A 15,386-nucleotide genomic window follows, 5' to 3' on the forward strand; every position below is an offset into this window, starting at 1 on the left:
AGCGATTAGCTTATCGTTTTTCAAAATAAGCAAAACCATGCAGATTTAAATGAATGTACCGGAATGTCAAACTCCATGATAAATATGACCTCTGTATCACAGGGACACAAGCCCCACTGCTTCTTACTCCAAGCAAACAATATTCCAGCCTCTGCCCAGCTGTGGCCCACCAGTCATCTGTGGCCCACCAGTCCTTGGCTGCCCCCTGAGCTTTATCACTTTTAAGAAGTATTCCCAAGCATCAGTCATCAAGAGATTTAAAAGTCTGAATAGTGAGTGTTCAAATACTTCCAAGTTCAAACTAAGCTAATGTCAATCAAAGGTAAGGCCTTCCTCCTAATTCCTAGCCTCCCTGGCTCAGTCTCCTTTGCTGGATTCCTCTTCATCTCTGACTTCTAGGCCCTGAAAGCCCAGGGCCTCAGCCCTAGACTTTTTCTCTACTTCCACTAACTCCCTCGGTGATGTCATTGCTCCTCTGGCTTTTAATACCATGGAAATAAATGCAGGTGACTCACACTGGTATCTCTAGCCTGAACTTCCTCGTCTTTCCCATCCCTGTAACTCCATCCCTCTGACTGCTCAGGCAACCTTCCTATCTCCCACATATCATTGCTCAACAAGTCCTATCAGCTCTACCTTCAAAACTCATCCACAGGCTGATCACTTCTCATCACTCCCACTGCTGCCACCTGCACCAAGCTACCTTTCCCTCTGAGTTCCCAGAAGTGCTTGCTCGCCAGTCTCCCTGCTCCCCACTCCTGCTCCCCTACAGTGTATTCTCCACACACCAACCAGAGGGGTCCTTTTGAAACAGCTCCCTGGACTCCACTGTCCTAATCCCCTGGTGCCTGCCCAGCTTACTCAGCACAGAACCCAGAGCCTTCACTGGGGACAGGCCTTATAGGATCTGGCCCCTTCCACTTCTGTGCCCCAGCCACCAGACTCCTTGCTGTCCTCATCACACACACCCACACACTTCCTGCCTCTGGGCCTTTGCATGCCCAGTTCCCTGTGCTAGAGATGGTCGTCCCTGGTTCACTTACACTTTCCCAGCTGGGCTGGCACTCCCCAACCCGTCTACCATTCTATCCCCTTACCATACTGTATTTCTTCAGAGAGCTTAGTACCACCTGCCAGTATACATTCGTCTCTTCTCACGTCCCCATAAAGAAGTAAATGCATCAAGGGAGCAAGCTTTGGGGCACCCGGGTGGCTCAGTCAGTGAAGCATCTGCCTTCGGCTCAGGTCATGATCCCAGGGTTGTGGGACTGAGCCCCACATCAGGTTTCTTGCTCGGCGGGAGCCTGCTTCTCCCTCTCTTCCCTGCTAATGCTCTCTGTCACTATCTCTGTCACTGTCTCTCTCTCTCAAATAAATAAATAAAATCTTAAAAAAAAGAAAGAAAGCTTTGTTGTGCTCACTGCTATAGCCTCAGTGTCCAGAGTGGGGCCTGTCAGAGGGCAGGCATACCGGTGGCTCATTTAAGGAGTTAACCATTTTAACAATTTAAGTGTTTTTATATCATTTGGGATACTTCAATTTCCATACCCATAACAAAACAACCAGAATTCTAAATTATTGCAGAATCAATTCATAATATAAAAAGTAAACAGGCATTCCTTTGGTGGTAAAAAACAAGAATGAACTCATCTTTCTGCCTTAAGGAAACCACATAATTATAAATAAAAGTAAGTCTTCAGTCTTTAAATTGAATATTCCTGTTGAAGGGGAATGCACAGGGGTTAACGTATACGAAAGGAAAAGTAGCACCTACAGTATTTTTCAAAAGCAAAGTCTTTGAAAATAAGTGCCAGACAGCAAAGAAAACAAGCTTGTACCAATTTCTTTATCCTCACAAGGGCTCACCGAGAGAAAACCCAGTAACAAAACACGATAGGGTTAACCATGATGACGTTAGTAAGAGCGTTAGCATTAAATTGCTGAGTGAATGTTGAAAGATTCTTTTTAGCAGGGGAAAAGTTTTGCTGTCATGGTACCATTACAAATTTCTTACAGTAATAACACGGTACATTATAAGCCTGCTCAAATGATAAGCTCTTTATGAGGGTTAGAAGTCTGCAAACCCTCTCAAACAAAGACCTTTCTGTCTCGGATTTCCTAGAAGTCAATAAGCTAAAAATCACATCCTGCACAATATCCACTTAGACTCACAGAAGATCCAGTCTTCTGTGGCTTCACCCCGGTTCCCCAGGGCACCAAGCGGTCAACACCATACACTCCACTTCTGTGTGTCCGATTAGATCATCTCTGGGGTCTAACTACTTTTTATTTTGAAATAATTTCAGGTTAATAGCAGAGCTGTAGAGAGAGAGATCCCATCTCTTGACCCAACTTCCTCTAATGTCAACATCTTATGTAACTATACTCTACACTATGCATATTAAAACTAAGAAATTGACATTCGCACGCTATTAACTAAACCATAAGCTTTATTCAGATTTCATCAGTTTTTCCATGAATGCCTCGTCTCTTCCAATTCAGGACCCTGTAATGCATTCAGCTGTCTTGTCTCCTTAGTCTCTGTCCATCCATGACAGTCCCTCAGTCTTTCCTCGCTTTTCATGACCTCAGCACTTGGAAGGGCAATGGTCAGGTATTTTGTAGACTGTCCCTCAGCTTGGGTACGTCTGATGTTTTCTCATGACCAGACTGGAGTTACGGCTTGGGGAGGACTAAGGCACAGGTGAAGAGCGATCTCATCCCATCCCATTTGGGAGTACATGATATAAATATGACTATTTTAATACTGCTGATATTAAGTGGGTGTCTGCCAGGTTTTCTAGAAGTTACTATTCTTCCTATTCCCTACTCCATTCATTAAAAATGAGAACAGCCTACAGTCAAGGGGAGGGAAATTAAGCTCCACCACCAGGAGAGAAGATTATTCCAAACAACCTGTGAATGTTAAAACCACCATAGTAATTAATAAAGACTTTGTAACTCCCTCTTTTTTTTTTTTTTAACTGACATAAGTTTGATTAAACAAATCACAAGTTACGGTTCAAGGCAAAAGCTGAGGATAAAGAAAAAAGGCAAGCTAAGGCTCAAGGAAGATTTATAACCAGACCACATAAACAGACATTTGTGAAATCATCAATTGCAGAGACAAAAAAGATCTTCAAAAATATCATTTGGTTTTAGCTTTAAAGTGTTTTTCAGTTTAATCTCTGGCCAAAAGTTCTCTGTTTTCGTCATCACATCAAATAGAACTTCTTCCCTTGTCATTACTCAAGATTTACTGCTGACCAGCACTCACCCTCATGGACTTTCATCCGGCTACACAACTCACTGCAATTAACATGGCTTAAAGAAGAGAAGAAAGGAAGAAAGATTATAAAGCATTAGTCTGTCAAACATATGAGGAGGGACATGCCAAGTTTGCTTCCCTGCCCACTGGACTAAGTCTCATACTGGAAAGACCACAGTCCAAACTCCCTTTTCTGTCTTCTCCACTACCAGGGCAATGCTCCACATAGGACAGGAGCTAAATGAGATGCCAATTAACCAAAACATAACTCCAACCTCTACCTAGTACCAAAGTATCACTGGATCATAAGAAATGTTGCTGAGTATTCATGGCATCTATGGTTCTCACAGACGAGGAGGAAGAACTATCAGAGAAGCCTATAAATAGTGCAGATCGTTGGAATCTACCCACCAAGAGTCTGGTTCTCAGTTTGGGCCTGGAAACCTGCTCTACAGCAAACACCTCAAGTGATTCTCGTATAAACAGCTTCCCTTTGAGAAAGAGCAGCCTAGTGGAAGACCGATGGACCATGTTAATGCTTGAAGTACACACTCACTTACACACTCACACACACACACACACACATATTCCCATGTCACTGAGTCTGGAAAACTGACGTCCAACACACCCTCTTACGCCTGAAGGAGTTTCACCTCCAACTGTCTCTTCCTGACCCAGACAACACGGCTACCGTCGGGTTCATTCTTGCCTTTGTTCCTTCACTGGCCACTCTGTGGGTGCCAGATGGTCTGACCGGTTCAGTTCAACAAGGATGATTAATTATTGGAATTAAAAATTTTACAAAGCTTTGTTGTTGCCATCCCTCGACCTCTTACAAATGTGAAGGGATACCATCCTCATTGTGCAGAACAGTCCAGAAATCCAGCCACTTTTAGAGATGGGGGTGACCCAGATAATGCAAGCCTCCTGTGCACTATCCTCCCTACCCACCCATCCCAGTGGCTCCCCAGCCCTCCACACTGTCCTGTGTTGCTCACACTATTCAGCCCTGATTTGTTGGTTTACTATTATGAGGTAGTACAGTATTTTTCACATACATTTGTCCATTTCCACATACTGATAGCAAGTCCTTAAAGCTCATTTTACTCTTATTACCTCAAAATGGCTCATACAGCACTATGAATACTAATGTGATTTAAAAAGTAGACTGTCAGTTTATCACAGGAAATTAGCTGATGACATAAGTGATCTCAATCTTTCCAACTATACAGAAAATACTATTCAGCTATTAGCTTAAGATAAAGAAAATGATACACTGATCCCACCGCCTGATAACATGGCTAAGGAGCCCTCTCCTGTCAACCTAAGTTAAACATGTCTAGCAGCGGCCTTATCACAAGAAAGGTGACTAACATGTAAAACCTAGAACATCTTTAACACATTCCTACCAAATTTGAACTTGGTGAAGACCGAGCCCTTTGCCTTTAGATCCACACCTCCTCCCTTGCAAGCACAAGACTCACAGCCCAAACAGAGAAACCATTTCAGAGATGTTGATGTACTTACAGAGGGTTTTGTTTTGCCAGTTTTGACAGGTCCAAAGCAACTAACTTCTCCATTTTAGGTCAACCTTGACTGGTTCCATCAGAACAGTCTTCTCTAAATTTTAAAAGCAAAAACCAAGAAGTCCAACACCACAGTGTTCCTACAAGTCATATTCAAGTACCTGTTTATACAGGTCAAAACCTATGCGAAGTCCTCAGGGAATGAGCTCTGAACGGCTTAGTTTTTCAGATACTTGAAGTATTTCATAAGCCCTCGCTCTGTGCCAAGCACTAGCTAGGATTAATACGCAGCATCTCAATTTATCCTTGAAACATTCATACAAGGTAGGCAATTTCTTATGCCATTTCTGTAAGGAGGTAAGGGTCCAGAGAAGTTACGCAGCTCGTTGCCTGGGATCACACAGCTGGTAAAGAATGATGAATGAATTGTGGAGATTCCAGCCCAGGCCTACTGTGTCCTAGGGCACATCCTCACCACTCACTCCCGTTTTCCTCGACATTTGTGCCACCTGGCCTCATCTTAACACCTCTCGCCCCTTGCTCACCCCATTCCAACACTTGTCCCCTTGCTATGTCTTAAACATCTCACACATTACACTTTACTCTCTGTCTCTTTGCAGCCCAGCCCAGCCCAGCCCCAACAGAATAGGAGAGAAGAGGGCCTCCACTTTCTGAACTGTTGTGCCCCCAACTAGAACAGTGTCTTGATCTTACCGGATGTTCAAAATTTATTTGAAAAATAAATACACATATGAATATTCTGATTGGTTGAAAGTTTTTCTAATTTTTAGAGCACAATTCCCTGACTTCATAAGCAGAAGATGAGGATATTCAGAGTGATTTATACAATTGGAAAAGGCAAATTTTAAGCTGTGAAGCTAAGGCTCCATTGTTGATGGTCTTAGGTGACATCAATGAAAATGATGAAGTACAGACATCCAAAAACTCTCTCCCCCATAAAAGCAAAGAGAACATGGGCAAAAAACAGCTTCAGGCAACCTTTTCAGGACCTGGATATTAGCCAAAGACTTAGAGTAACCCAGGAAGGGTTTATGCAAGAAAAACAGTGAAATTTTAGTAGGAATAGCGAATCCTGTGGCCTTTTAACTTGCCCATTCCTCTTCCCTGTTGCCCAGCAATGTGGTAATCTTGAAAACCAACAGTCCACAATCATGGTGAAAGCCAGCAGCCTGACAGCCACTGGAAGGGGACAGAGCAGGACTGGAGCTCCTTCAAAGCCCCATTCCCAGAGAACTGTCATTATCTGACCTGCCTAGTGGTTTCCTAGAAGACCCTACTTATAAGACTGTCTTTATTTGTCCCGACTCAGAGCCCTCCTTTTCCAAAAAAGCTCTTGGTGGGGAAGGGAGGAAATATTTGTTAAAAACGATCATAGGCAATTGTTGAATATCATGCTGCTTGAGGAGGTGGCTAACAGTATGAGTAAAACACAGGCTAACCAAAAAGCTTAAGAAGAAAAGTCGGGGTATGACATGTCCATAAGGGGCTTTGATGAGTTTCAATATATTCGTGGGAACCTGTGCACATGCCCAGGGATAATCAGAGAAGGCCCTAAGCTCTCACGTCTGGTTGACTGTGAGGCTCTGCACAAGGAAGAAATGAGGCTAAGGGAGAGTTTAAAACTGCACAGTGAGCGTTGCAGGCAAGCAGCAACAAGTACACAAAGCCCTTAACCAAAGACAGGGAGAGTTCTTAGTTCCAGATCTCTAAGGACATCTTTGTCCAATCATTAGCTGAGCATGAAGCAAACCAAGCAGATTTTAGTAGTTACACACACAAAAAAATACAGACTTTACAAAATCCCCCCCCCCCAAAATCACTAACCAAATAACAGCCACATCATCAAACCCTGGGGAGGGGGCAGAATCTGATTTCCAGAGTTGCTATATTATTTTAAATGCCTTGTTTCCAACAAAAAATTATGAGACATACAAAGCGGGGCGGGGAGGGGGGGGCAGGGAGCAGCCAATAAAGTAGCAGAAATTATAAAAAAAAGAACTAAGTAGAAATTCTGGAGTTGAAAGTCACAGTAACTGGAACAAAAAAGTCACAACAAATCTGAACTGGTAAAACAAAGGATTTGTAAACTTGAAGACAGGTCAGTTGAGATCATGCAGTCTGAGGGACAGAAAGAAAAAAGAATAAAGAGAAGAAAAATAAACAGAACCAAGCATATGCTATGGCAGTTGCATAATGAGAAGAGCAATAAAGAGAAAAGGACAAAAACATCTGAAGAAGTAACTGCTGAACACTGACCAAATTTGATGAGAAACAATCCACACACCCAAGAAGCTCAATGAACTACAAGCTCAGAGAGCCACACCTCGACACATCGTAATCAAACTACTGAAAGCCAGAGTCTCAAGAGCAACAAGAGAAGAGACTCTTCGCATATGAGAGATCCTCAGTGAGATGAACAATTGATTTCTCACCAGAAGCCATGGGAACCAGAAAGCTTCCATCCAAAGTGCTGAAAGAAAAAGACTATCAACCAAGAATTCTCTACCAACAAAACCATTTTTCAAAAGTGAAGGAGAAATTAGCGCATTCCCAGATACAAAAAAAACTGAGAGGATGTGTTACGAGCAAACCTGTCCTATGAGAAATATTAAAGGAGGCCTTTTAGACTGAAAGGAAAGGACACATGACATTAACTCAAACATGTGAATAAAGGGCCCAATAAGGGAAACTACATAAGCAAATAGAAAATTTATAAAAATATTTATAAAAATTGGGACGCCTGGGTGGCTCAGTTGATTAAGCCACTGCCTTCGGCTCAGGTCATGATCCCAGGGTCCTGGGATCGAGTCCCGAATCGGGCTCCTTGCTCGGCAGGGAGCCTGCTTCTCTCTCTGCCTCTGCCTGCCACTCTGCCTGCTTGTGTGTGCACGCTCTCTCTCTCTCTCTCTCTCTGACAAATAAATTAATTAAATCTTTTAAAAAAATTTATAAAAATATAAATATATTGTTAACACTTTTTCCTCTAATCTGATTTAAAAGACAACTGCACAAAGCAGTAATTACAAATCAGTGCTGATGGTCCTATCACATATAAGATATAACTTGTGTGACAATAATAGGAAGGAATAAGAAGAAAATGGAGCTTTGTCAAAGCCCAAGATTTTGTATACTATAGTTATTAAGCTGGCATTAATCCAAACTTCTTGTTTATCAGTTAAGATGTTAACTGTAATACTTAGGGTAGCTTCTTAAAAAATAAAAGAAATGACAAAAGAGTGAAAATGTATAAAAACCACTTAACACAAAAGAAGGCAGCACTGCAGGAACAGAGAAACAAAACAGACATGACCTAGGAAAGGAGGAGCAAAATGACAGACACAAATTCTACCCTATCAGTAATGACATTAAATGTAAATGGATTAAAGACCCCAATTTAAAACTGATCCAACTACATGCTATCTACAAGAAACACACTTTAGATTCATAGACACCAATGGGGCACCTGGATGGCTCAGTCAGTTAGGTGACTGCCTTCAGCTCAGGTCATGATCCCAGGGTCCTGGGATTGAGCCCCACGTCTGGCTCCCAGCTCAGTGGAGAAGTCTGCTTCTTCCTCTGCTCCTCCCCCCATCTCATTCATTCTCTCTCTAATAATTAAATAAAATCTTAAAGACACAAACATTGGGGTGCCTGGGTGGCTCGGTCAGTTAAGCATCTGACTCTTGATTTCTGCTCAGGTCATGATCTCAGGGTCATGAGGTAGAGCTCTACATCGGGTTCGGCGCTCAGAGCAGAGTCTGCTGGGGATTCTCTTTCTCCCTCTTCCTCTGCCCCTCCTTCCATGCACACACCTCTCTCTCACCAAAATAAAATCTTAAAAAAAAAAAAGACACAAACGGGCCAAAAGCAAAAGTACAGAAAAAGATAAAGCACACGATAGTAACTACAAGGTACTGGAATGGTTATACTATCAGACCAAATAAACTTCAAGACAAAAACTGTCACTTAAGACAAAGAAGGCGTTTTATAATGATAAAAGCACATATGCACCTAACGACAGAGCCCCAAAATACATAAAGCAAGAAACAACACAACTGAGAGGGAGAAACTGACAATCCAGAAGTATCAGAGACTTTACTATCCCACTTTCAATAATGGGTAGGACAAAGAGATGACCAGGGAAAAGGACAATCAACAAACAAATCAACTAGACCAAAGAGACATCCGTAGAACACTCAACAGTAGAACACACTCTTCTCAAGTACACACACAACACTCTCCAGGGTAACCATATGTAGGTCATAAAAAGTCTCAATAAATTTAAAAGAACTGAAACAATACAATGTATGTCCTCCAACCATATGGAATGAAATTAAAAATCAATAACACAATGGTGGGTCTTAGACTGCTGTGCTGTTTAGTCTCATTTCATCTTATTTTTCACAACTTCTTTATGCCCTTCCCATTCACTGCTGATAGAGTCTTTTATGGCAGCGCCCTTTTTTGGATGACAATTTGCCCTTATGATCTATTAAGAGCTTGGAGATTGAACCATCAAGCCAGAACAAAAGGCTCTGTATATAACCACATGGGAGCTTTGCCTCAAAGAACAGCCAGCGACAGTGATCTGCATTTGGAGCATCTATTCTAGCTATTTAGGGCCCTGCCTGGTTCTCAGCCAGGTAAGGGTAACAAGCAGCCTAAAGGTGTGAAGAAGGCACCACTAGACACAAACCAGCTCCATGACAACCAGCAGCTGAAACATTATCCCTTCCAACATTAAAGAAAAAAATTCCCAGGCTTCTGATACAAAGATATTCAACATTCCTTTCTAAGCCAGTCAGACTAACAAGGAAAACCTTCTCTTTTTACATATTTTGCTCTAAACTCCCAGTTTCCCTTGATGATATGCCTTCCTTAAAAAGAACATCACTGATCTTACCCCTTCCCTGTACTGTTTTATCTTTAAGATCACTATCACAGGGTTTTTACACGTTTACATTTTTCTCAACCATTTCATAAATATATTAGTCTCCTCAATTATATGACAGCCCTTAAGGGAAAAAAAACGGCCGTTTGTGTTTTGTGCTTTTGTAGTTTCCAACCTGTTTAGAAAGCCAGTACTGGGCTCACTAATTCTTGCTTAATGAATATTGGCTAACTCAGAGCATCACGCTGGTGTGTCTCAGTATATACTGGTGTATCCCAAACACTCTAGTTGTGCCAAGATGACAATCCCTTCAGGTCTGGGGTCGAGGAGTGCCGTGGGTAGAGGGTGGGGTAGCAGGAGCCCTGTGGGGCCCCACATACCTCAGTGTGTGTATCATGATGTGAAAAAGGTCGGAAAACACTGGGTTAAGGGACTGATTAGAAACACTGCTGAAAAGAACTGGAAAGAGCTTGAATGTCCATTTAAAAAAAAGACGAAGATTCTTATGTAGCAACTAGAAAATCTTAAGACTTGGGAGTGAAAACCAGCAAGATACGGATAGTAAGCAACACATGTGGGAGGATATACAGACTTTGTGGCTTTTATCTGCACATGGAACACTTGTTAAGGCTGCACCACCGTGGTGGACTCTGAGGGGAACCTGGTGGACAGTGATGAGAAAACTTGTCCTGATAAACTCTTTCAGCTTCTGAATTTTCAGCCACGTGATGGCATGAAGTAAATCTTTTAAAGTTGCCAAATCTTCCTATGCCTAGCTCCCACTTTCATTACTAGCAATTATTTTCTACTCGAAATATCTTCATTACTAGTCAAATGTTGAATTAAAATAAGAAAAGTCAAGATCTGGTTGCATTTTAGTGGATTTTAAGAAAATCCACTGAGCTCTACACTTACTGATGATCTGTGCACTTCTCCATAGGTATAACATACACTTCAGTAAAAAGTCAAAAGTAAAATGAAAAGATTACTTAAACCAATTGTCTTTTTATTCCCTTATTAAAATAGTTGTATGGTATTTCATTTATTTTCCTACGTAAATTGTTTCAAATTTTTCAATAACGTTCCTCAAAGGGCACCTGGGTGGCTTCATTGTTAAGCACCTGCCTTCAGCTCAGGTCATGGTCCTGGAGTTCCGCAATCTCGCCACATCCCTGTTTCTCTGCTCAGCGAGGAGTCTGCTTCTCCCTCTCCTTCTGCTCCTTCCTCCGCTCCTTCTTTCTCTCACTCGTTCTCCCTCTCAAATAGATAAAATCTTGAAAAATAAGAATAGTAATAATACTTCTTCAAAAAACCCCATGTAACTTGAGTTATAAGGCTGAGCCCGCATGAGACAAGGGGGAACCAGGTTTCCCTGCTCCACTTTGCCAATACTATTAACAGCCTCACAGCCCACATTCTCATTCTGGGCTGGGGGGTTTTGGTAAGCGTTGAGGAGCATTACTAAAGACCACCTCATGGTTTACTATACGGTAACCACATTTTTTATTATGAAAATAAAGCATTTAAAGCCACTTATCGAAAATGCCAAAGTCACAAGAGATAAAAGAAAGAGACTTGTGCAAAGGGTCTGGACTGAAGGAGGCTTTAGAGGCACGACAACAATCAAATGTAATCCCTGGCCCTGGGCTGGGTCCTGTGATGCGGGACCGTACCGCATCAGCAGATAAAATCAGAGTATCAACACTAGGTTAAAGTTTCCATGTGTACTATGGTTACATGAGAGAATTTCCCTATTCTTAGTCAAAATACATCGATGTGAGTTCAAGTAAAGAGCCACAATGTTTAGTTACTCTTAAATGAGGGACAGCCCTATGTCCCTGTACGCGGGATTAGGGGGAGACACTCAGAAACAGAGGCAAATGATGTAAAATGTTAACAGGTTAATCTGAGCGTAAGGTGTACAGATGTGCTTTGTGCTATTTTGTTTTTCCGTAAAATTAAAATTACTTCCAAATAAAGTTTTTTAAAGCAATATATTAATAACCACCAATAAAAATCAAAACAAGCTTAGAAATGAATCTGGATTTTGATTGTGACAGTTGTTTCTTGCGAGCCATTTTAATTAAGTGTAATCCGAAGGCATTATTTCAAACTTGCCAAAAAAAAAAAAAAAAGTACACCCTCCGTCTAGATTTGTAAGAGCTAAATAAGCACCTTCTGAGACCCAAAGCTTAACATAATCGTCTTTAACGTAAGACTCCACCTCAATCATTTCTCATAATGTGAACCTTGATGGTTTTATTAAACTTACAGGAAGTTTAATAAAAGTTCAATAAAAGTTCTCATCCACGTGAGGGATTATTCTCGCCTGAGTGGTGAACACAATGATAAATCCTAGTAATGACACATTAAAAGGACTTAAAGCACTACCAAAAAAGCAAAGAGAAACTTAAGGTCTAATAAAATGGTACATGTGCCCACAAATATAATTCTTAAAAATGAAAAAGATGAAGAACTGCACACAAAACACAAAACTTTCAATCTGCAGAAAAATATGTAGAAGACAATTCCTGCCCCCCCAAGGAAGAGAAGGATTTCTTACACAAGGCACAGAAAACACAAACCATACAGGAAAAGAAAGAAACTAGACTACGCTTAAAATTCACAATTTGCATGCTGAGTATCACATTTAAAGCGAAAAGACAAGCCACACTCTGGGAGAAGATAATCTCCCACAAAAGGAGCTCACAGAAGGGCAGTACCTAGGAAAAGCTGTCATTATCGGACGCTTAAACACAAGAAAAGCAGCAGGGACACCGCCCCCACACTGCCCACAGGCCTCCACATTCCACTCCTCGGGGATCCTAGGCAGGGATGGGGAACCACCCAGGGAGGGAGCTTCCTCCTCCACCAGATCCCTTTGCCAGGTGCTTCTAGTCAAAGAGATGGCTCCCAGTGTCCAGAAGGGACCATTTCCAGCATCCCAACTTTGGGCCTGAGAGAATTTTGGTTCTTACAAGATAACAGGGGGAAAAAAGTGCTAAAACTATCTCCCAGTCCCTGCAGCCCCCCAGGACGATACTTTCTAACGTCTTGGCACTAACGCTAGGTCAGAGTTCTTGATAACAAGATACTGGCTCTGCGGCTGTCTATCTAGCAGCATGTAAGATACAACAGCACTACAACACTAAGACAGATATTTTTAAAAATTCTCTCTCAAAGGTAGGCCTATCCTCCACAATTCCAGCAGGAAGGGTAGCTTCTCAGAGGTCAGGAATAGCATAAAACATCCCAAAATACACAAGGCACTACATGTTTTAACCATAATGAAATATGCTAAGGTTGTAACTACTAAATTAAGAATGGGGAAAATGGAGAAACACTGCCTTCTGTATTCTGCTGGAAACTACAGGACATCCCTAAAGAGGCTTCCTCGCTGCAAAAATTCATGACCACAGCGACCTCCCCCCTAGATCCAGTGACCAATCCTCCCTGCATGCAAGGTGGGGGGTAGACCCACAAAGATCAGAGGTTTCACTCCAATCACATTTGAGATTTAAAATGTATCTTTTATAATTAGAAATGAACATGAAAACTACTTCCTGTATTCTTGAAAATGTCCACTTCCCTAAGAGTTCAAACGAAAGAAACAGTTATTAGGAAACCTTTAACAGCAAGTCTGGAGGGGAGACAAGTACGGGCAAGAATACTTTCTTCACTCAAGCACTTTAGAAAATTAACTCATAACAAAAGCTAACAGTTTACATCAGAAAGTGTGTTTCTTTTTCTTGGGCAAAGGTCTACAAGTTCCCTCTGTTCCTCACAACTATGGGTAGTTTATCAATCTAAACACAACACAACCTAAATAATTTTTTCCACTCTGACTAATATCAGATCCTGTAACTGCAGGCAAGAGGTACACATCTGCCAATAAAAACAGAGAAAAGTCAAAAGCGAACTCATGTTCTCGAGAACATTTAAAAAGAAAACCTCTACAAGTAGACTTCCTACCAAAAATTGCACTTGTGTGTCAAGATAACTCCGAGACTGCCTACCAACTATTCGGAAGAGAACAACCATATTGCAAACTTCCAGGTCACAAATAACTGTCTAAAAAGTCAAGGTTTTAAATAAATGCAAAGTCAAATGCAATTGGCTTTTTTTTTTTTAAATCATTACTCATTTTTATGAATTCTAAACATGCTGAGTTTCGAAACTGCATGGGTCAACATGACCAGAAAAGTCAGGCCTTCGGGAGAAGAGGGAAAGGGAACCTTGACACACTTAGAATCCCACCGGCAGAATCAGCAGAAGTCAGATTAGATGAATGTTCTGGATAATCATGAAAATACTGCTGTTACCTACAGTGAACCGTATCATTTCTTTGGGCTCCAAATGCCATTATTTATTAACTAAGGTATCAGGTCAAAGAATAGAAAGCATGTCCTAAAAATGAAGGATAAAAGATACAAAGAAGGAATTCAAATTTTAAAAACTTGGGTAAAAATGTACAATACCTTCATACCAACTTCGAGCCTTAAAGAAGATATCATCACTCGTTTCCTAGGATTGGTTCAGAACTAATGATGAAATTAACAGATTTTTTTTTTTTTTCTGTTCTTACCTCATAAGACCAGACACACTGCACCCCCGCAAACCTCCGGACACATCTTCCCACCTCCACGTCCTCGTGAGTTGTGTACATTTCCCGGAGACACTTTCCAATGTGTGGTACCATTCTCCGGAGAACCTCCCGGCTCATGATCACACCGGGCCCCCCCATGCAGAAGTTCTCACCGGGTTCCAGGGCAAGTTTCCCCATTTCTTCCGTGGTGCCCAGTCCTGTCTGCCCGAGAAAGAGGGGCTCACTGCTATTCAAACTCCTCAGAAAATTCTCCAGACGGTCTCCTTTGATATACACGTCATCATCTGCTCTCATAAACCATTCATACTTGTCCAAGTAGTGGTCATGCATGTACTTGAGCATCATGAAAGACTTCTTCTGGGGTGGGTAGGAGTCGTCCACGCCCCGTAGTGGCACTATCGGGATTGGTATCGATGTGTCTGAACCCTCACTAGAGAAGAATTCGACTTTCCCAGGAATTGTCTTGGACCATGTTCTGGAATTAAAATAAGTATCAGTGAGAGAACAGTTTATTTCAAGCTTCTCATTTCCAGAAATTCACATATCTACTCATGCTGAATGTGTGTTCAAAAGGAATGATAAAAAACTACTTGATCTGTTTGCCTCCCCTTAACGGAAACCCAGGCTACAGGGTATTGCAAAGCCCCAATTCATTTTCAAAAGAATCCCAACAAAAAATAATGATGAAGTGTTCAAATATTTCCAGGATAACTAAGTTTTAGCTGTGTCTGAAAACCAAATTGGCAGGGCACCAAGGTCTAGATCTCCCCGTTAATTTTCTGATACTTATCAAGTCCCTACCCACAAACTTCTCCACTCTGTAAGATAATCAAAAATCAAATTCTTTTTGTTTTTTCCTCTCTTCCCCTATGATCCTCTGGTTTTATTTCTTAAATTCCACATATGATAAAATCATATGATAACTGTCTTTCTCTAATTGACTTTTTTTCGCTTAGCATAGTAAAATAAGAAGAAATCGGAGAGGAAGACAAACCATAAGAGACTCTTAACTATAGGAAACAGACTGAGAGTTGCTGGAGGGGAGGTGGGGTAACTGGGTGATGGGCATTAAGG

The 15,386-nt window shown here is 41.5% G+C and overlaps 1 protein-coding gene across 1 annotated transcript in view; it reads right to left on the reverse strand.

Moving 5' to 3' along the window:
- CHSY1 (chondroitin sulfate synthase 1) overlaps positions 1-15,386 on the reverse strand; it is a gene marked incomplete at its 5' end in the record, with an annotated part of 70,796 nt that overhangs the window by 40,542 nt on the left and 14,868 nt on the right. Inside the window, one exon of the mRNA XM_080808990.1 lies at positions 14,292-14,787. Within this exon, the coding sequence (XP_080665116.1) occupies positions 14,292-14,787 (496 nt within the window). The remainder of the gene's footprint in view (positions 1-14,291; positions 14,788-15,386) is intronic.

This window comes from Martes martes (genome assembly GCF_963455335.1).
Source record: "Martes martes genome assembly, chromosome: 7".
Lineage (NCBI taxonomy): Eukaryota > Metazoa > Chordata > Mammalia > Carnivora > Mustelidae > Martes > Martes martes.